General features: G+C 31.9%; 1 protein-coding gene across 1 annotated transcript; it reads left to right on the forward strand.

The window, feature by feature from the left end:
* The first annotated feature begins 3,234 nt into the window (after positions 1 to 3,234).
* LOC129222779 (TWiK family of potassium channels protein 7-like) lies at positions 3,235 to 22,039 on the forward strand. The gene is made up of 5 exons (XM_054857315.1): positions 3,235 to 3,266; positions 7,445 to 7,890; positions 8,015 to 8,292; positions 17,772 to 17,961; positions 21,644 to 22,039. Exons 2-5 carry the CDS (start codon positions 7,461 to 7,463, stop codon positions 21,850 to 21,852), a joined length of 1,107 nt encoding a protein of 368 aa, XP_054713290.1. The 5' UTR covers positions 3,235 to 3,266; positions 7,445 to 7,460; the 3' UTR covers positions 21,853 to 22,039.
* Positions 22,040 to 23,999: the final 1,960 nt, after the last annotated feature.

Below are 23,999 nucleotides of genomic sequence, written 5' to 3' on the forward strand. Positions count from 1 at the left end.
TTTTAATATGAACAAATTGGAATTTTGTTTGAAAACTTATGGTTAATAAAGAAAGAACAATATATTTTAGAATAAAACTTGCACTGAAACATTATTTTTCATTTGTGGCAGTAACTTTGGTCCTCCAAAAAAAAAAAGAAAAAAGGTGGAAATTTTTCATTTTTTTATGGGGAAAAGTGAAAAATCATTCTTTTCGAATGTAATATGTTTTATTTGATTATTAAAGATATTTTTGATCAAATGAATGAGTAAATAAAAGAATAAATGAATAAATGAAAGTAAAAGGAAAAACAAACAAATTAAAAAATAATTTATTAATTAATATACGAAAAAATAGATGGGTGAATAAAATAGTGAATGAATAAGAAAACAAGTGAATGATTGAATAAATTAGGGGATTATTAAATGAAGGAATGTAAATGAAATAATTAATGAATAAATGTGCAAGTGATTTGATAAAGGATTGAATAAGTAAACGAAATGAGCTATTTCACTTTGCCCCATCCATGTTGCATCGTATGCAATTGAATAATTGTACAAATTATTTAAAGTACAAAGAAGCTTAACGTTAAGCAAACATATGCTGCACCAAAAATTCGTAGATCTTAATTAATATTTAAAATGTTAATAACAAGAACAAAATCACTTAATGATAACAAAAATAATCTTTGACTTGTAACAAAATATTGCATATGAGCATCAATTTTCGAAAATTGTTTTTTTTTTTTATCATATTCTTTGATTTTCAGAGCTAACTTTTTCTTGAATGGAATAAACTACATGTGTTACTACATAGTTGAAATATAACCAGATAGGTGGCGTTAAAAGCGGAGTAAATATTCCACCATTTCTTTTCGCCTCAAATTCCCCTACAAACGTTGTCCAACTTTTTTGAATTTTGTTTACCAAAATTAATATTTTTTATCCTTCTTGTTCCAAAACAAAATATTTAAGCCCTTCATGTGTTATTTATGTAGAAACTATTGATATTTGATTATACACAATTAAATGGAGAACAATAAAAACAATACAATAAATTGGAGGTAGTGTTTATTAAAATTAAATTAAAAAAGTCAACAGTGTAGAACACGGTTTGTACTATTTTTGTAAGAACGACCCATATATTTTTGTGGTGAGTATATACAGTTGGTTTTTCGATAACATCAGTTACATTTAACAGAAGCCATCATTGCTCCAAAATGAAGAGATAATCAAAGTAGGGGAATGTGGGACAAAGGGAAACAACTAAGATAACTTATCTTTTCCAAAATGGGGCTGGAAAGTTGGTCTTAAAATTACTCAAAGAAAGAACAATTCGTTTTACAATGAATTTTGAGTTAAAACTTTATTTTTAACACCTAGCGGAAAATTTGATATGTCAAAATAAAAATAAAAGAAACGAGCAGATGTGTGCATCACATGACTTCCTTTTACTCCAATTTTAATGTCATCTTCCTATTATTGGCAATTTTAATGTGATTCAATAGTTTACTCTCTAAATATCACCACCTGGCCAAATTGAAACCAGATTTTTTTTAAAAAATCGCCAAATTTGTCTTCAAGATGGCGACAAAACTTGGCGACCAAAATACTGGCGATATATCGCCAAGTGTCCGCAAAATTATAACACCACTTGAGTATACATCAAAATTAACAATGATTTCTCCCCAAAAAGGGGCAAAAAACTCTTTTGGGGGGCAAAAGACCCTTTTTAGAGATACCCGAATGCAACCAAAAGGGGAGGTGAACAACTAGATCCCACTAGGAGTCTACGTACGAAATTTCAACTTTCTAGGACATACCGTTCTTGAGTTATGCAACATACATCAGCACATCGCACATACGTACATACATACGTACATACGGACGTCACGAGAAAAGTCGTTGTAATTCACTCGGGGAATGTCAAAATGGATATTTCGAGTGTTTATACGTTGTTAGGCACTTATCCGCGTGTGGTACGGTAGAAGAAAAAACTCAACATCAATTCGGGAGTGAAGCAAAATGGAAATTAAGGCCGAATTTTGAGTGAACTTTTTTTCGCGAATACAATACTTCCTTTTTTGTAAAAGGAAGTAATAAAAAGAAGTGGAAACTTTTGACGTTTTTTTTTTATTGGGGCAAAGTGAAAGAGAAAAAAAAAATCTAATTTCTATTCTATTATTAAAAATATTTTTGATCAAATGAATGAACAACAAGAAAGGTTGAATAATTGAAAGATAGTGAAACAGTAATCTAAAAAATGAATAAAGTAATTAGTTAATGTGAAAAAAAAATTGAAAAATAACCAATAAAAGTTAATGTATATGAAAATAAGTGAAAGAAGGAATACATAAGGGAAAAATTAAATGAAAGAATGTAAATGAATTAATCAATAACCATTTCATTTTCACCACGTTGCCCCACATACGCTTGACTAAGTGTACAAAACATTTAAAATACAAAAAAGCATAATAATTACAAAATAAGTACTGCACTGAATATTAGTAAATTTCAATTAATATTTAAAAATATTATTTACAAAAACTTTATCATTGTTTAATAACTAAAATAATTTTTGACTTAAAACAAAATATTTAAATATGAATATCAATTTTTGAAAATTTCTTGCATTGTCATAGTATTCTTAGATTTTTAGAGTCAACTTTTTCCTGACTGGAATAAATTACATGTGTAACTACATAATTAAAATATTACCAGATAGGTTGATTTAAAAACAGGGTTAATATTTCAGCATTTTACTTTTCCCCGCTATTTCACTTCACCCCATACTCCCCTACTAATTTATAGGTTTCCAATTTGATTGCTGTCCCAAACTTAAATGGGTTTTCCAATATCAAGCTTTTCCAACAAACAACATTCTTCAAATTCACTTACTGTCACTATTTCTCTCATTTTCACTCTGTGAATGTCTTTTTTTTAGTTTATGAGGTGGATTTTTATGCGAAAACTAGGAACCTCCCACGTGCCAACAGTACTCAGAGGTCACCCCATCATTTTAAAAATCGTTCGTTTTTTTTTTCGTCTTCTTTTTGGCGACGCTGAAGTTATCTCCACGATAAATTGAACTTTTTTAAAGCTTAATCGATGAATGTTCACAAATATGTAGAGATGTTGTTAGTTACAAGGACCTTTGATACCTTCCCGCTTTTTTACTATCACGAAATCCCTTTCTTCACTTAGCAACTGCTCTGTTTGTCCACACATGCTTTGGAATGCTCGCCTGAATCTTTTCAAAATGCAACACGCGACAGAGACCAAAAGGAGTAAGTACAGAGCTAAGTATTTTCCTAAATAGGTAGGAATATAAATATGTGCACATCTCTTTTAATGCATTGCTATATTTTTAGAAGTACCATTGTGTCTTTAATATACAATATTATACGTAGTACGATTTCGATATTTTATTACAAAGGTTTTCAGCTTGGGTTCCACGGAACTCAGATGGTTCTCTAAACCTTTGACGGGCAGAGGGTTCTCTGGAACTTCGAAACATTCACTAATTGTCTAATCAAAACGCCAAAATTTTAATGAAATTTTAATTAAAAAAATCTTGAAGGTGGTTGGCTTGTAAAATAAAATACATAAGTAAATACTTTATGGCTAAGATAAAAGTTATTCTTGACGTAAAAAAAATTGTGATACAAAACATCGACCGCCAAGTGATCAAAAAAAAAAAAAAAAAAAAAAAAAAAAAAAAAAAAAAAAAAGAAAAGAAAAAAAAAAGAGCAACAATTTTTATTAATTTGTTATAACTAGAAATATTGCTATTTTTGTTTATAATTCATAGAATATATTTTAAGAAAAAAAGAAAAAAAAACACTAGTTAGTTAAGAGTTTTTTAAACTCTTTTTAGTAGTTTTTATTTGCACATGTATACATGTTGTCGTAATTTTACTCATTTCATTGTACAAAGTTTACAAAAACTACTTTTTTACATTAGTTACCTAAACATTCATTATCTTACAAAGATGTTTGATTTATGAAAAAATAAAGACGCAATAATAATTTCGTAAGTTTAAGTATATTTTTGATATCCTTCAAGAGCACGGGCAGCTCAAAAGGTTCCCGAAGTGCAAAAGGATGAATATCTCTGCTTTACTTGATATTTTGAATTAATAATATATAACTTAAACGGACATTTGCATCGTTTTTAATTTATTTCTGTTATTTATAACAGTTTCTCCAAAAGTCACAATGTAATCGTCGGATAGTTGTCTCCCGAGTTACGGCAAGTTTGGAAAATAAATCTTAAGATAGTAGTTATAATGTTCTTTCATCCATTTCCTTTGCATCAAAAATGGCGTTAAGGTTCCTTGTAACCCCAAAGCACTATTAAGCAATTCTTCACAAGTTTTGTATTTTAAAAACTGTTTTATAATTTCTGTTGAGCAAAGTTAGCGATCCTTAAAAAACCAAAACTATATTAAGGACAAGAGTTAATAAAAATCACTGTCTATTCAATCAGTAGATATCTTTTTTATAAATTAAACAAGAGAATTAAAAAGTATTAATAAAGAAATTAGGCTAGGTGTAATAAATAAAACTATTCTTTAAATTTCAATATTAACGTAAATTGTGCTTTTTACAACGAAAGAGAAATTTTATTTTAAAAAAATCATTGCCCTGAAAGGACATCACATCATCATTTTAAACAATGGAAATGAAACAGGAAGAAGAAACAATGAAAATGAAAGAGAAATAACGGCCTTTTGAATGAAATAAGTGTCTATGATGAGAAAAAATGCCAATGAATCAACGATTGATGGGTTGAAGGCTACCAGAAAAATTAGTTAAGAAAATGCGCAGAAAATTTGCCACTATCTTATGGTCATCGTAACAATTACTATGATTTCAGCATTTGTGGTCTTAGAAGTTTTAATCACTCAAGTGAGAATTCATAGTCATGGAAACTTTGAGTCACAGTTAGAATATTTTAAACTGCCGATCTCATATTCCAATATTAGTTTTATTGCATCGTTTGGAATGAAACGGAATACATACCTATATTTCTAAACTAGTGAACAGTTATCCAAAGTTACGAAATAAAAATTATTAAAGCCATTTAAAATATTTCTATTTTTTATAATTTGCGTAGATTATAAAAATGTAGGAAGAGCACTTTCAGCAACTTTAAAAATAACTTCCAAACAGTAACATACGAATGATTGAGTGGTGCAATGAACTATGAACAAAATTACCAACTTCGTTTTGTAAAGCATAGCAGAAAACAAATTTATCAGGTGAGTGCAGCTCAAGCCCAGCTAAAAATAATCTTTAGAAAATCTGCAGAAAAAAATTTTTTTTGAAGTATTTTTCAAGATTTCTGCAGATTTTTAGAAGACAAGCAAAATCTGCATTTTGTCTTCAAAATAATCTGCAGAAAATCCACACAAAAAAGTTTTCTTTTTAGTTTTCTCTTAATATTCTGCAGATTTTTTTGAAGGTAAAAAAAAATCTGCAAATTTTCTTCAATTAGATCTACAGAAAATCTACACAAAAAATTCTCTTACAGTTTTCTCTAAATAATTCGCACGTTTGTAGATATTTTATGGTCATCAAAAAGAAATCTGTATTGCAATTTAAATTATTTTTTAAAGTTTTATTACACCATAAAAGTTTTTCACACTTTAATTTTTTTTAATATTTTTTTCAGTTTTTAGAAAATTAAACACATTTTTTTGTTTTTCTAATTAAAATCAGTAATAAATAACTTAAACTTTTCCCCCAAGAACTTTGATTTATATTTTGATAACTTAAATTGAAATTTAAAAGCATTTCAACACGTTTGAAACATTTACCAAATAAAAAATGTCTGTTTATTGTATTATATAAATAATATGACATGAAAATCAATTTTAATATAAGTGCATGATTCAAATCAAATAAAAGTGAAATTACAATACATCATTTTTTTTTTTTTGAAAACAAAACGATTTTGAATAACGCAAGTTATTACATGGTTTGAAAGGGCTTTCAAAAATGTCAATTTCAAGAAGGATACGGATTGGAACAGAGTCAAATTTGACTCACTTGGAGAAAAATCAGGAAATTGAAATTGAATAAGAACAAATATGACTTGAAATAATGTTCTCGAGCGGCGCGCCGTTCGAGTACAAACGCACCGAACGCCAAGCCTCTTATCGTCCACGGAGGCCTCGGTCCGTCCCGCAATATTCGGGTGCCACAAAGCTACGAGAGTAGATGACCCCTCGACCAGGTGACGCGTATTGTTTTTTTGCTCCGCCACGGAAACAAATAATTAGGGAAATTTCAAGTTTCATCATTGGAAACCCATGAAAAAATATTGGATTCATGCCTCGGTTCACAAAAAGGTAAGACACTTTAAAATTCAACAATTATTATTTGATTAAATTAACTTTTATTTAATAAGTGTATAGTATATTAGGGTTAGTTTGAAATGTTATGCCTAATCGGAGGTTTTTAATTTTTGAAATTTTTACTTTTTCACCGATTGACTTAAAATTTTGAGCGAACATTTACGTTGTCAATATCTATTAATAAAAAAAATTGTGCTACGATGTCTCAATAATAACCAGCCTAATTAACTTAATTACTTTCCACCACGTGGTCGATTTGGAGGAATTTTTCGGAATTTTTAATTTTTACAAATAGTTCTATTTATTATTTCGTCTTGAAACTTTATACTAATTTTACAATCATAGCGATGTATTTTTGTGACAAATTTGGTTTAATTATTTCAATTTGCATAAACTCCAATTTAATAAAATTTAAATTTTCATTTTGGAGGAGTAGTTCAAGTTTTAATTATATGTTTTATTAAACAAACATGAAACACCACTCTGCAGTGAATTTACTCATTTTAATTAAAGAAATGTCGAAACTTAAAATTAAAAATGTTTTCGGATTTTTATTGCATTAATTTCATTTGTTATTAATTGTTATCTACTATTTTTAATTTGCTGGGTACATTTTTTGCAGTTTATCTACAGATTTTCTGCAGAATATTTAAGTATATTTGAAACATGCTTTCTTCACAAAATAGGCAGAAAAAAAATCTGCAGAAAAAATCTGCAGAAAATTTGAGCATATTTGGAACACGCTTTCTGTAAAAAATCTACAGATAAAATATGCAGATTTTCTTTAGAAACCATGTTCCAAATATGCTTAAATTTTCTGCAGATTTTTTTAAAAGATTTTCTGCAGATTTTTTTTAGCTGGGAGACCTTCTATAGTTGGTGCAAACCTAATCTGGCAGCATTGTGAAGGCTACGCTATACATATCTTAAGCACAGTATTACGACGCTGCCAAATTAGGTTAACCCCAAGTATGGTTGTTTTTGAGATCGCGCAAAGTTAACAGCCCAGTCTCAAAACTACCCTGAATGACCATAATAGACTTGTCAAGTCTTTCTAATTTCCCTACGTTAACAATGGTAGAGTTTCCCTTACTTAATTTCAGATTTGTTAGATGAGCAATGTCGGAGTCTGAGGATGACAGGCCACAGTCTCAGCGCTCATGCGGCAAGATCTTGTTGCGGCTGCTCTTCTCCCACGTCGGACTCTTCCTGCTCGTCTGTCTATACGCCGCATTCGGAGCCTGGATATTCGTCTTCATCGAATACGACGACGAGACCCAGCTGAGGAAAGAACGCATGATACGTTCCATCGATGTGAACGACTCGCTCGTCTATCTGGCAGCCCTCTTCTATTACTGGCGAGACAAAGGCTACTCCAGGGAGGAGTGGAACGACAAGGTCTACTCGGAATTGAAGACTTTGGACAAGTTCATCGTGAACATGGTGCGAGCGGTTCAGTACGATGGCACCATGGATGAAGAGAGCTGGGACAGAGAGTGGGCATTCGGAAATAGTTTGCTGTTTTCCGTCACCATTCTCACCACCATAGGTACTATATATATCGAAAAAAAAAAGAAGACATTTTCGAATAGGGTTTCATTTTTAATAGGTTTAAATTTTACTCTAATCCCTATAGATAGATGGAATGAATGCTTTTGCTTTTCAACCCTTAGGTTACGGCCATGTAGCACCCAATACGCAGTTGGGCAAAATATGTACTATCCTTTACGCACTCGTGGGCATCCCACTGACTCTGATCTTCTTGGCGAACATTGGTGAGCTGATGGCATCCGTCTTTCGGTACACTTATAGCCGACTCTGTTGTCGCTGGTGTCGCGGGGCCCGCAGGCAGAACGAATACGACCGCGAGGCCGCAGTCAGAATGGGCGGCCGGCTTCCGCCGCTCTCATCGGACGACGTTGGCAAGGAGGACTACATGCCTACAGACAAGGTCAGTCTGTGCAATATATGTCTGCCTTATCACCTTAATAGAAATATGGGTCATTCTCTCGAAAATAGTACAAATCATGTCACACACTTCTAAATTTTTCGTCAAGTTTTATGAAAATTTTTTGTTTTCGATAAAGATGGACAGTATCAGGTGTCTCAGTTTCAAAGTACTAAGACTTAAAGCGTGATTTAAAATGGTACTGAAATGCAATAATTGAAAATATCAGTTAAGTTATATACTTCACATAAAAATAATTTTTGCAACACAGGCTTGTGAGAGAATACTCAAGAAAAATAGTTTTTTGTTTGTGCCTCAACATTTTCAAAGATTCATATTGTCCTGTCTGCTTTAGCCATTTTGAAATAAAGTAAACAATGACATTCCATATGCTAGTATTTTTATGAAGTCAATGGTAGTATAATCAGTGTTTATCTAACTACTTTGAATTGCACTTTCTACAGACAAGGTCGATCTTGTTCTTTGTTTCTTATAGTTGATTTGAAATGTTGAATATCCCTTCTGTTACTTATGTACTAATGATAAAAAATGAAATTCTTGAAGTTGCTGACAGAATAAGTTTCATTTTAAGTTTTATCATTTGATGCTCGTTCTGAGATTGTAACTTTTCTTCGTCATTAGACCGGTTTTTAAAAGATTCTTTGTTCACTCTGTTAGGCGAAGTGGGTCCAAAATATTTTAATCTTTTCATAAACTACGTACGTACAAGCTATTGATACTTTATTACAGGTAACTCCCGATTTTGTGCGAAATTGAGCGGCACAAGTGCCACAGATAATAAAAGTCACGGATAAACCACAAAAAGGCTAAAATGAGAGACAGCAAACTTAAAAACTATATACTTCCTCAAAAACATGACTGTGTTGATACATAGTGCTTTGTACAGTGAAAAAATATGCGGTACAGTAAGAATGTTTTGTATTTTTGTGCGATGAAGAAAGCGCAAAAAATAAACAAATTAATAAATAAATAAAAAACAAAACTAACTATAAATTTAAATTCACAATTTTAGAAAAAAAAACAACTATTGTTTTTGTTTTCTTCTTGCTACGAAGTTACATGTTTCTGGTTGTTGAATGACTCGCCGATAATCGGGAGTTTACTGTATACGCAAATTTATGAAGAATCAATAAAAAAACACATTCAGTACGCGGAAATTATTGAATTTGATGAACAGAATTCAAAAGCATTGGATATGATTTGTACTTGAGCTATTTACACATGTTTGCGTCAACTAACAACTGAATGGGGTCGTTTCCAAAATTTTAAAAGTATTTTTTTCTGAAAGAGCATGCTTAAAAACATAGGATCTGACCATTTTTTAAATAATTTATAAGTTTAATATTTTTAAAAAATTACTTAAATCTCTACGCTTTCATTGTTTGCACTTTTGTCGTGTGACATCACGAATAATGAAATGCCATTCAATGTTGCCGTTCACAGAACAAAACATTTAATTCGCATCTTTACTCACGTGTATTGGCAACGATATGGTTGACAGCAAGCGTAGAGCGCAATTTTAATTCTCTGCTTGATTATCATAACGTGGAACCGTGGTAAAAAGATGCGCCAAAATGCATCATTTGTGACGTCTTAAAGACCACGCTTTGTTTGAAAAATCGAACATTTGCAAAAGTAATTTTTAAAAAAATGTTAGGAAAATGAAAGTATTTTCTTGGTCCATGTAATTTTTTTTTTTTGCTCATTCTATCCATTTCAATGACTGAAAGTAGTACTTCTGACTGAAGGAAACCACCCCATTTTCTATAACACTTCTATTATGCCGACATATGAGGAATATCAAGAAGATTTTGCAATATCAGGCGATTTTACATCGAGGTCAATTAAACATTAACTATTAAGCTTTTAGAAGTATAGCACATTACTGAAACTTGACGCGCTAGTTCGTGTGTACATCATTTAACTACATTCTAAAATATTTCAAAAGTAATTTTAATAGGAATTCGTACATTGATTTCTAAATAAACAAGATATAAAACAACTAATACTTTATAGCTCCTTAATAGAAGGAAATAATTAAATGCTTTTTTTAAACAGTTTATTAATATCGTCTATGAAGCTATGTAATTACAGTGAGGAAGCCTTGCACAAGCGCTCTTTGACTGAGCTTTCATTACTGGAACGATCCCAAATGATGTTTGACATAATTCAAGTTTACTTTTGCAAAAACGTAACTTTTATTTCTTCCCCTTTGAAAGTTGATCATCGTCAATAACGGGAAATCATCTGAAGATGCACGCTTTATAATTTTTTAATACTGGAGATTATGAAATTTTAAGGGCTCTGAGGACATTTAACCTTCAAAATTTTCGACTTTACGGAAAAAAAATGTTATGCGTATTTTAATTCTGGACAAATTTGATACCTTATGAATTACCATACGCAAAAAACTTTTCAAGTTATCGTAAAAATGCGTAACCTCTCCCCATAGAGATTTACGTTAACAGCAGTTGTTTAAGCTTCTTTTTTTGGGTTTCGGTTTCTTCGGTTTTCTCGTTTCGCGCGCATGATATCTCAGAAAGTTTCTTATACATTTCCGTTAAACTTTTAATGTATGTTCAGCTAGTTTATGTTTATGACCTGAACCTAAATTTATTTATTTATCTTTTAATTATTTATTTATATTTTTGAAATTTTATATGTAAATATCAAAAATTTCCAAAATTTTGGGCTTTTTTTTTTTCTAATACAGTAAAACCTGTAAAGTTGACCACCTTTGTAAGTTGACCACCTGTCTAAGTTGACCGCTTTTGTCAGGAACGGAATTAGTCCAATCTTATATAATGAAGGAAAACCTCTGTAACTTGACCACCTCTCTATCTTGACCACCTGTCTATCTTGACCATTAATATATACCAGCTTTGGTTTGGAGTAGTGTAAAAAACCCTTTGTAAGTTGACCACTATGCAAAAGCATTAGATTGTACTAAACGTTTCATCATTTATGCCTCAAATAAGTAACCAGACCCATTTTAGAAAAACATATGAAAATTTATGCTTCCATTGAAAAACATTGGGCTAATGTTAAGTCCCAGAAAATGAGCCAAACTTCAATAAAGAGTTATTTTGTTGAAAAGTAGATTACCATGGTTACAAATGTACAAGGAAAAATCAAATGAAGAATTTGAGTCATTTTTGACTTGTTATGAATTTTTAGGAATTGTTAATATCAAGTAAGTACTTTTTCATAAGCAATGAGGCATTTTTTTTTATATTTTTTTTTGATCAATTCACAAAAGTTTTAATTTTGTATGATACTTAATGCATCATTTTGGTAAATAATCTCAAAAAATATTCAAACAACATTTTTTTCTTATTGTTTTAAAGTAATGTTAAACAATGAAAGTGGCTTTAAAGTATTCCAATTAGTTAAAAAAATGCATGGGACAAGAAATGCCAAAAAAAAAAAAAAAAAAAAAAGCTTTCATTACTACCCTCTATAAGTTGACCACCTGTCTAAGTTGACCACTAAAGTAGTGCACCGCAAGTGGTCAACTTACACAGGTTTCACTGTATTATCTTTTATTTTTAGTTAAAACTTAGGTTCAGATCATAAAAATATACCAGACAAACATGCATGAAAAGTTTTACGGAAATATATAAGAAACTTTCTGAGGTATCATGAGCGCAAAACGAGAAAACCGAAGAAACCGGCACCCGAGAAAAAAAAGCTTAAACAACTGCTGTTAACATAAATCTGTATGGGGAAAGTTTACGCATTTTTACGATAACGTGAAAAGTTTTTTATGGTAATAAAATAGGTAGTAAAATAGGTAATAAATAAGGTATCAAATTGTTCGGAATTCAATTTTGCATAGCATATATTTATGCCAGAAAATCGAAAATTTTGAAGGTTAAATGTCCTTAGACCATTTAACAAAATTTGTAATTATAACATGATGAAAATTGGTTTTGAATTAGCCAAAAATAAGTAAATTATCTTAACGACAAGGCTAAAATATTAACTAATGCATCGATTTTACGCTGCTTTAATGAGCATCAGGCAGAGCAATCTAGGGATTCTAATAAGTTAAAATATGCTTTAATCATTTCGAAACCAAGATCATGTGCTGTGGAAAACTTAAACAATTCTAAAATTAACTAATGTCGTGAAACATACATATTTCTTTCCAGCGTTTTTTAGCCTACTTTCCCAGTAAAAGTCAGAGAATGAAGAAAAAAGCATGAAAGAAGGCTTAATACATCTTGAAAATATAACAAAAATAAATAAATAAATATCGAAAAATTAAGAATTGGAAAGTTGGGTATTGAGATGGGAGGAAATGTCTGTCGGTCTATCAGTCTGTCTGTCTCTCTGCCCCCAACCCCCAATAACTTTTGAGTGAATAGTCCGATTCGAAAATAATTTTTTTTCGGAAGATCTCAGAGAGGACACCTCATTCATATATTTCACTTTTTAATTTGAACTATTTTTTGTTTAATTTTGAACAGTTCAAACAAACTTAACATTAGCGCCTACTGGGAAATTCAAGGCAATTTCGCTAACTTAGAGGCGAGTTTGCCTCTAGCAAACTTTGTAGAAAAAGCTTTAGATGAAAAACGAGTACATATCTTTATGACTTGAACAATTTTCCGTTCAATTTTGAACAATTCAAATCCCTTAACATTAGCGCCTACGGGGAAACTGAAAGTCAATGTAGATTCCGTACTTGGTGCATTTACTTCAAACAAATTTTTTTGGAAATAGCTCTTGACGACCAACTCCCGACTCCGACAATTTTGGGGCACCTGACTCCGACTCCTGTGATAGACAATTAGTCGGACTCTGACTCCCTGACTTCGACTCTGACTTCGTAGCTGTGGCAAAAATTTATACACGGAGGAAAAATGACTGACTCCGATTCTTGGATATTCGACTGCGACTCCGACTCCTTTATCCCAAAATGAAATTGACTCCGACTCCGTAGCCATGGTTTTTACTGTGAAATAATTATTGTTGATATGCATTGTTTTTATTTTCACTCTAAATTTAGGTACTCAGTTTTCGGCGGATAAATTTGAAGTCCCTTATGTTTCTACATAAAGATATGCGCAGACGGTTTTTTTTTTTTTTTTTTGACGATGAAAATTATTTTTTTAAGTTGGCATTTTATTGTTTTTATTTATTTTGGTAAATGCATTAATTCATTTAAAAAATATTTTTGGCAACAGGGGAAAAAGAAACGATTTTTTTTTGATATAATGCATAGACTAATAATAAGAATAGACCGAGCTATGGCAACCCTTTGCTGCTCATGAACCAAACCATGTGACTAGGGGATATCCTAGCAACAGCGGGCGTTGATCGTAGCAGACGATCAACTACCGCGAGAAATAAAATAAATAGAATTGATGGAACGCGGAATATTTATGAAGTCCGATTTGTAAATTTGTTATTCGAAGTTGTAAATATTTTGTTAATGTAGTGAGTTTTTCGTTTAGATAATATTGTGCATTTTCTTTAGTCAATTTCAATAACTCTCTAAGTAATTAAAGATGCAAGCGCCCAAATAGAATCGGCAAACGGTAAGATTTTTACCTACAATTTCAATTTAAGATTCCGATTAGTAAATTTTTGCGTTAACGCAAAATGTTTCCTCTATTACGTTCACGCCAACGCTGACGTAGCAGTTCCAAATGAAATAAAAGTTACTGAAAACTGTGATCAGAAACTAATTACTAATGTCAAAATAATTCATAACAAAAAGAAAAACAGTTCAATCTCTGCACCTGGAAAAAAATTATAATGAAAACACATTACTTAAAATACATGTCGAGTGCCAAACTATAGATAATGTTGCCATCTAGAAACCATGCTGCCAAAGTTTTCGCCAAGCCTTCCACCAGTCACATGATGTATCCATGAACCAATTTTTTCATCAGCAAGTATGGGAAAGCTCGGTCTACTCTTATTATTAGTCTATGATATGATGTATTTATTTTAATGAGCTCATTAATTTTAATTATTATTTTTTCGTTTTGAAAGCGGTAAAAGAATTTTTTTTAATGGAAAAAAGTGTATCAGCTGCTTTGTTTAAAAGGTGCTACTATTTTCTTTGTTTGGTTATACATTTATTTTTTTACGCATCTAAGTTTTTAGATGAGTAAGAAATATTTTATTCCTAGAAGTCAGCTCAAAATATTAAAAAATTATGTTTAAAACAATTTGCGATTTTAGCTATTTTTGAGAATATTGATCAGGTACTAGAAAGTAGATACGGCTATACGGGAAAGTAGGCTCATTTAGTTCTAGACGGAACTTCTTGTTTTTCCTTTCTTTGCACAATTTTTTCCATTAAATAAATAGAAAATTATTTAAACAAGAAATGATAAAATACTAAAGTTTAAATACAGTGGCACCCAAAAGTGTTCGTACAGTTTAAATTTTTTTAGTAAAACCAAAATAACGCGAAACTGAATTCGAATATGAAGTTCAATATTTTTTCACAACATTCCTATGTCATTCTAAATAAAACCCTGTAGTTTTTTCAAAATATTGACTGATCTTCTTTTTGAAATGAAACAAAAAACGAAGTGACAGTGAAATAATACGCCACAAAAGTCATCGTACACTCAAATATTTTCAAATAAATTCATGATTAAAATTATCATATGTCGTTTTTTTTTATTATTTTTGCATTGTGTTGACCCTTAAGAGTCATTTGGCTTTGATTTTTTGTTTATTTATTCCTTAATATTGTGCTTATTACTTTGAAATGGCTGGTATTCGTAACAAAACCACAAACACCATTCAAAATTTGAATTTTTTCCTTACCGTGGAGGTAAATTGGTTTGAAATGTCTTTAAATTAGTTAATTTATTCCATTCTATATTAAAGTGCTTGATAAAATGCTTTCAAGAAAAGAATCGGACCGAAAACAAGGCAAGAAAAGGTCAACCGGCAAAGTTGACAAAGCATGATCGGAGATTTACAGTTAAAAAATTTATGAAAAATACACATTTGAGTGCTGTAACAGTTTCTGCATTATTTAATGAAAAAACTTACATTTAATTCTCACCTTAAATTGTTCGCCAAGTTCTCTGATTAACTGGATTAAATCGGAACTCTTCCCGCAAAAATTTCTTGTTCGTGCGAAAAACGGAAAGCTTACGCTTTTTGTCGCAAAATAAATGATAAATGAGCTCCAAGTAAGGCGTTTTGGAATAACGCCTTACTTACAGATGAAATTAAATTTAACTGAAATTAAATTAAATTCAAATAAGTTTTGGTTAAATTGTTGTATATTTATCAATAGAAGAAAAAATGAGAAACTTGATCTTAAGAACTTAGTTGGATCAGTTTATCAGGCCGGTGAAGAGGTTCTTGTGCGAGGGTGCATATCAGCATCAGAAGTTGGTAGTTTGGAATTTTTTGATGAAATAATAAATCATGCTGTTCATTTAAATATTTTAGAAACCAATTTTAAACTCTTAGCCAAAAACTTAGTTATCGGAAACAACTTTGTTTTTTTAATCAAGATAACGATAAGATGCACACGGCTTTCAACGTTTGCGTCTAGTGCCTCAAAAATTGTCCTAAAGTTTAGAAAATACCCCTTCAATCTCCAGATTTGAATTTAATGTAACATATTTAGAGATATCTCGAGGTTAGATTACGAAAATACGGCTTTGAAACGAAAAGAGAGCTTGAAGCAGTAACACTTGAAGTGTGGTTGAACACGAACACTTACTCAGAAATTGCGCAAAAAAAAAAAAAAAAAAAAAAAGAGAGAGAGAGAGAGAGAGAGAGAATGAAATCTATTCCCAGACGTTCAAAAGGTGTTGTTGATACTGAATGATATTCTACTAAATAATTACTTAATAAAAAGTTAGATTATTCAAAAATATATAGACATTTTTTAAAGTGGTACAAAGACTTTTGTGAAATAAAATTTCTGGCACTTTTTGGTTTTTGATTTTTAAAAATTTAAGTTTAAATATTATTTTAAAAAAATTCATGTAGTTTTGTTGAAAATTTATCATAGATCTTATAATTAAATACCTATACCGAAATAATAATTCCAACCAATGTATAGGGTCCTATTTCATTGAAAGTCTTAGGTGTACGAACACTTTTGGGAGCCACTGTGCGGCCGTGGTAGCCCGATCGGTAGAGTGTCGGATTCGGGGCCGGAGGGTCCTGAGTTCGAACCTCGATGGTCGAAGACTCACCGTCGTCATTAAAGGGGACTGGGCGACGTTAAATATGCTCGTGGTCTCAATGTCCTCCAAGTAAAACGATACCTCTGGGGGTGCTAGCACCAGGTAGCTATTAACTCCTGGACTAGTTCTAAATTCTCATTAACTGTTCGATCCGGTGATGGTGCTGCCATCTATCGGTATATAGAATAATGGAGGCAAGGCACTTAGTATGCAGTCCTCGACATAAATACAGTTGTAGTCAGTTGTGACTCTGAATATGAATAGGGAGCCACTGTATAAGCTTTAGACTGGACGCATATTGTAAAATTACAATTTGTAAATTTGTACTGATATTACTTTCGTTTTAAGACACACAAAGAAACAAATTTAAACATGAGGATTTACTAATATACGTGGATAATTCTTTGGAAGAACTGTGCTTTTTTTAAAAAAAAATCAGTTTATAGATACTTTACGATAGTGGAAGTTTGGTCTACCAGCCTTTTAAGAAGGTTTCTTGACTTTTTTTTTTTAATTATTATTTTTCTGTTTTTCAAGGATTTTTGCATGCCTATAATTTTTACGTGAAAAGCAAAATATATCGTGGTAAAAAAATACCTGGTAAAAAATTAAAAACAATTAAGGAATTTTAAAATACCCTCTCCTCCTTTCATTCTTAATATTTTGTTGCAATCAGTTTTTTTTTTAACACTTATAATAGTACTCGAAAGCCGCCCGTCAAGGTATGACGGGTGAAAATTGCTCCTACTCTTCTATATTTGAACAAAAACACTGCCTGTTTGGTGATATTTGTAACTTTAACCCTAACTCCAGTGGATAGCGTTCATAGTTGACAGCTCTTCTTTTTCGTTTCTTCATTCCCCTGAAATGACGCAATGTTACCAGTAAAACAGTTAAGTAACCGGATCGAGTTCAGCCTTGTCATAATGAAGCCTTTCTCTGTATGTTAAACAATACCAAAACACATTATCAAATTATCATGCCGTGGCGCGAGTTTCATTGTTGAAACAAGCGGGTTACTCGATCATCGGTTACTATATATATGAGAATGCTTTACATCACTGAGGGTGAGGTTTTCTATTAATGAACTGGTCATCGACGAAGAGCAAAAGCTAACATTCAAGGAAAAAATAAGAAAAACATGATTTTTGACTTTTTCAAACTTAAATGAATCTTTTAAGAACGTTAACCAAGCATATAAGTAGTGAACTAGTTGCTATTCTATTTACAAATTTTACTTTACTGTCTGTTTTTTCTACGAATATCATCCATTTCTAGGCACAAATTCCCATCATCCTCAATTTACTGCTTATATCTATCTTTATCCTGCTCGGAGCGGGCATCTTCGCCTATCTTGAGAACTGGGACCTCTTGAGCTCGGGATACTTCACGTTCATCACCCTCACTACTATCGGGTTTGGAGATTACTACCCAGGCAATGCTTTCGAAGGATACAAAGGCAGCATATGTGAGTAGATCAAATTTAAGAGAAATTCTTCGTTATTTGCAAACATTGTATACTGAAATAAGATGTATAAAATTGCTTTCAAAGTGAAATATAGAAACGAAAAGAAAAGAGGGGACAGTGGATCTGCATTAAAAAAATATCAAAACAAAAATACTTAAGTGTATGTAGCAGGTCGAAAAATGTAAGGATAGAAAATATACAGGGTGTAAAATCCTTGATACATTTTAAAAATTGATAGAAAAGCAACGAATTTTCGCACACTGTAAGAACGATTCAGAAACGTTCCTGGAGAATAATAGGCAGCTGATGAGCCTAATTTCTGCCAGTAACGTATTTCGCAAAAACCAAGAACGTTTTCCACTAAAATTCGGCAGCCATCCTGAAATTACCCTGAAAAATCCAGAAATTTTCCCTTTTAAAGCCAGTCGTGTCTCTGGAACTTTAGAGTAATCTTACGTAAGGATAATACAGGGTGTTTCAAAATGAATAGCGGAGTTTTAACATGTTATACTATTTATTACACCAAACTTACAGCCACAAGTGCTATATCAAATAAAAGAGAAACTCAAACAGTTTACATAATAGCCTACAAGTGTTCAATGTGAGCACCATTCGTCACTCGGCACACGTCAAGACGATATGCGAGTTCTTCCCAAACTTTGATGAGTGTCTCATTAGTAATTGCTGCAACAGCTGTTTCAATCCCGTTCCTTAATTCGAGGAGGTCGCCTGGCAGTGGAGGCACATACACACGGTCCTTAATAAATCCCCAAAGATAGAAATCACACGGCGTTAGGTCGGGTGACCGTGGAGGCAATGGGAAACAAGCCCTGTCATTAGGCCCCTTACGGCCAGTCCAGCGGTCGGGTACAGTTAGATTAAGCCAATCGCGTACCTCATTATGTCAGTGAGGCGGCAACAGATTCCGTCTTTGCAAACTGTAAAACACAAAACGCTTTCTGTTCTTTGGTCGCCATCTTTGCTACAACCGCTTTCTAGCGGATTGCAGCAGAAACATTCCACGCGCATGCGCACTGATGCCAACAAACAAAACTGTTTGAGTTTCTCTTTCATTTGATGTATCACTTGTGGCTGTATGTTTGGTGTAATAAATATTATAACCTGTTAAAACCCCGCTATTCATTTTGAAACACCCTGTATAATAGCTTGGCACCTTCATGACTTATCAAGACACTTCCAAAAGCAGCATGGCAAATATGGCCAAAACTAAGCCAGAATTGCAAGTAAATATAGAGCATCTCTCTTGATTGCAATTCTTGCAAAGCTACGTAGTTTAAAGACTTATTCGCTCCCTTTGGGAGCTTAATCAGTCATGACGAGCTGAATCGAACTGAAGCCGATACACCTATAAATACTATCAGTTAATCTTTGAACTGGGAGTTAAAAATATTTTTTACAACAGAGAGAAGTCTGCATTCGTGCAACTTGTAGGAATTCAGGAAAATTTTTGACAATGATGCCTGATATTTCCAGGACGTTTATAAAAACCATTGAATTCCCGAAACGTTACACGGAAATACTTAGTAGCGTTTCTTTTTCTTTTTTTACAGTGCATCAATATGCGGTTTACTTACTTCTAAGTTTCAAAAAGTATTTATGACATCTTAAAAAAAAAAAAAAATCAAAACAGAAAAAGAAAAAAAGAGAAATTTGTAATTTTATAAGTAGTTTACATTGACGACTATATCGTCACTGTATGAAAACTAAATTCTGACTATGAAGATTATGCAATTACTTATAGCTATAATTTCGTCTTTTGTCTTTTTTCTTTTTTAATTTTAAGATATCATAAAAAATTCTTGAACTTACCTCTGAAGTATTATGGCTCAAACCGCATCTTAATACAGTAAAACCTGTGAAGTTGACCACGCTTGTAAGTTGACCACTTGTCTAAATTGACCACTAAAGTAGTGCATCGCAAGGGGTCAACTTACACAGGTTTCACTGTACGACAATTTGTTGTTTTTCAATGAGTTTTAAAATGTGTCAAGAACTTTTCAGACATCCTGTGCTTTCAAAAACATTTTAAGTGGATATTCGATTATCGCAACTCTTTTTACCGGAACCTCGTTTGACGGACATAGGTTTCCTGGACTTCGTACTTTTTCCGTAAAGGTACCATTTTTCTGCAACGTCACCGGAAGCAGCAATGGACGCAACTCTTGGGGAGGTTTTTTTTTTTTTTTCAAACCCACATGTAAGTTTTTGAAACACTATAGATGAACGTAATTGCAACAAATATACATCTTCCCTTTCTTTCATTCATTCTTCTTTTATTGCTAAGTGTCATCAATTATTCGTCTTCTGCGCTTCTGCCGTTTATTTTTGTCATAAATATTTTGCACAAATTTAGATCATTTTACGTTTTGTAGTCTATATAGTCTCATAACATTCATTGACATAAGAATTTAATTAATAATTTTAAAACGGCATTTAAAATAGATGATAAAAACTAAGGCATTAAATAACATAAAAGCATTTTTTTCTTTTCATAATGAAACTATTATTTTTTCTAATGTTTTAAAATCATATAAACCCTTAAAATTATAATTGCTTATTGTCCTTATTTAAAATTTCTAAGAGCAGGACATTTATGACAAATCAAAGTTTATTTCATGAGCATACATTCACCATCTTTGCTCTCGCTTCCAAGGAAATTGCATTGTTCTTGTAACATAAATATCCTATTGGCGGATGATAATGATTTTGATTAGCACCGGACTTTTTCGCATTGGAACGCACATTCGCTTATATTGTAAAGTCTGTACACGAAAAGTTGATCCTAGGCTCCGCCTTGTTTCAGAATTGTCCATTTTCGTGAAGGGGCGATATGGAGATGAAAGTTCGAATGGAATTTACAATTGCGTCATTGGTTCTAAAACTTGAATACGTCACTTCGGAATTCAATAAATTAGCCAAAAAGGTAAAACGTTTTAATTTTGGGCGGTCAAGGCAGATGTCTCATTGGACAAGTCACATCTTGCGTAAGTGGGTGTGTCTTGGTTTTACTTCTTTCAGTAGCCATTGGTCAGAGATAACAACGCCTCCTATAATTAATTTCAATTGAAAATCGACGAGAGTAGGATTGCAATAAAGTAGCAAGGTTTGTCAGTTTTACTTTTTCACCTACTCAATGTAGTTATTGCTGCAACTTAAACCTTTCCGGTCTAAATATTCACGTAAAGGAAATAAAAAAGGATTACTTTTTTTTTCATTTCGTCGAAATGTTGCTAAACACTCCAAAATATAGCACTCGTCCGATCTTCCTTCTTAACCGATTTTATGGAATAGACTCGTTCTCTCAGTGTATCACAAGGGTCATTTGTTTGCAGTCGGACATCACTTCACTTAAATTTGTTTGTGAATTTTTATAAACTTGACGGCATTTAAGATATTAATAAAAACTATATTGTATAAGGCTCCTGCACTTCTTATCTCATTTCAATTTAACTCTGCTTCGCTATCAGATTTACGAAGATGATAAAGCTAATAAGCTTGATTTTATAAAAAAGTTGTTTTTCAAAAGTAGAGGAAGCACATGAGAGCTCATTTTAAACTATTTTCTTATTATAGCTAGTTAATGTTGCTTGGATATGCGATAGTTTACAGTTTAAGCATGGTTTCTATCTAAGTGAACTGATGTATTTGCATCTAATTACAGCTAAGACGCTAACGTTAATGGGCACCTGCTTCTACATGATGCTCGGCATGGCTCTGGTAAGCATGTGTATCAACTTAATGCAACAGCAGATAACGGAGAAAGTCAAGTGGGTGGCTATGGAGGTGGGACTCATCCAACAATCTGATATCCCAGACACCGAAGAAGAGAAACCTCTGACAACTCTCAGCTCCCAGTTAGAGCAGGTGTGACAGAACACTTACGGATCTGTTTAGAAATAATGACTTTAAATCTCTGTCTTGTGTGTTTTAAGAAGTAAAAGATTAAAAAAATGTTATCTGTATTTGTTCGGCTAAATTTCCCTTTGCTATTCCATGTTAAATGTACAATTGAATGCGTTCTACCAAACTAGAAATGATAATTTTTATTATTTGCCATTTCTTTCCATTTATTATTGAAATAATCCAAACGACCAATAAAAATACCAATAAACAAGCATTACTACAGAAATTACGCTGAAAACAACTGAATACGGTTTATTTCCAACATTTCTTAGTTATTCTTCATTTTTAGCTTTAGTTTCAAATCATATGTATTCCTTAAAATTATAGTTACTTATTAATTGTTCTTATTAAAAAACAATATTCTGGGAACAGCCTAATTTGTCTTTTTTTAGTTAACTAGATACATAACTAGTATGGTCCTCCATGTAAATAATGGCTTAAATTTACATGAATATTGAAATCTTTAACAAAATTAATCCATTACAAAAAAAAACTCCGTCTAGTCCCCAGATTCATACTAGATTAATCCAACAAATAATAACGGCTCATTGGGAGAATGGGCACAAAGGAGAGAAATATGACGCTCTTAGATAAATAAGGCATTACTTATGTGTCCTTGGGGGAAAAAGGTTCACAATTTTGGCTTTGCAAGCCAGTCACATCAACAGGATTGCAGCTTCACAATATTAAAAACCTAAAACAGCAGCTTGAAAACATAAGGAAATATGATGACTACACCTATAACGAACAATACAAACCGAAAACGCCGAAGAAAAAAAAGTACAAGTTTTTTTTTTTTTTTACTTTTATCCTAGCAAAATTGAAAAACTTCGATAAAAATTTACATGATATTTTGTCGGCGTTGAAACCTCATAAGAGGACGCGGACGCACCTGTTGTGCTTCCCCATATGCATTCATATCATACATTAGTCAGTATGGATTGTATTTTTAATATGTTTTAGGTAGAAACATTTCGTACATTGCTTTACATTGTATTAATGTGTTTATTTTCAGTAAAAATAGTAACTTCTCAAAGTAAAATAGATTTAAAATATATTCATGCTTATTTTCAAAAGAAAATAGATTTGAAATTTATTCATACTTATCTCCAGAAGAAAATACAGTTAAAATGTAATCATGCTTATTTCAGTCCACCACTTTTCAAGAGAAAACAATTATTTCTCATTTTATACATTCCATTTTAGGAAACATTTTTAATTCATGCAATGAAAATTAGTAAACATGAGCACTTACCTAAAAAATTATCGTGTCCATGAAGCAAAAATGAGCCCTGAGATAGTCCTATACATGCTGTTTACTTTCCCCAATCCATACCATTCGAAGCGTTGTCAAAGTGATTCATGCACGACTAGCATCATCGTCACGGTCGCGGTTACTTTCAAATTTTAGCTATCAGTGCCTACTTTGATAAATGTTTGAAATTATAGAGTAAGATCAAAGGCTGTAGCATTATTTAATACCTCTTAAGCTAAGCTGGCATTATTGTTAGAATTTCTCGTGGAATGTTAATAAAAGCAAATTAGTAGCTATTTCAAATTGATTTTCAGATTTTTATAAACAACAAATGCCACATTAGTTTTTACGCGGGAAATCAGCCGTTGAACTTCACGTTACTTTGGTGGTTTAGTGGAGTTAATTTATGTTTATTCAAAAATATTTATGATAACTCTAAAGAACAAAATTTTGATCCCTTTAAGCCACGATCTTTTAGAACATAATACAACAGTCCTTGTACTTAAAATTTTAGGTGAGCGGACGCTCTTTTTTTTTTTTTTTTGAACACTCACTGTGTCTATTTAAAAATTAGCTTCACTACTTATTATAACATTAATAATACTTTTTTATAATTTTTTTTAATGTTTAACTTTCTCTTGTTTTTTTTTTTTTTTTTTTTTTCGCAAAAACCATATTTCCTCCCTCACCCTAAAAACGAACATTTTCCCAACATTTCCAGTATATTCGATTTTGAAACTTTTAATACCAGAGTTACCTCTTTGTTAGATACCAGAGAATACAATGAACTTTAAAAAATATAAATAAATAGCTAAGGGAATCTGAAATATTTGGTATTCAAGCCAAATATTTTAGATTT

Source organism: Uloborus diversus, chromosome 5, assembly GCF_026930045.1.
Source record: "Uloborus diversus isolate 005 chromosome 5, Udiv.v.3.1, whole genome shotgun sequence".
Taxonomy (NCBI): domain Eukaryota; kingdom Metazoa; phylum Arthropoda; class Arachnida; order Araneae; family Uloboridae; genus Uloborus; species Uloborus diversus.

What these genes read in the sequence shown, in the direction of transcription:
- LOC129222779 (XM_054857315.1), top strand. Translation starts at nt 7,461, where the DNA reads ATGTCGGAGTCTGAGGATGACAGGCCACAGTCTCAGCGCTCATGCGGC. An exon ending in ACTACATGCCTACAGACAAG is followed by an intron (nt 8,293 to 17,771) that starts GTCAGTCTGTGC and finishes ATCCATTTCTAG; the next exon opens with GCACAAATTCCCATCATCCT. An exon ending in AGGATACAAAGGCAGCATAT is followed by an intron (nt 17,962 to 21,643) that starts GTGAGTAGATCA and finishes ATCTAATTACAG; the next exon opens with CTAAGACGCTAACGTTAATG.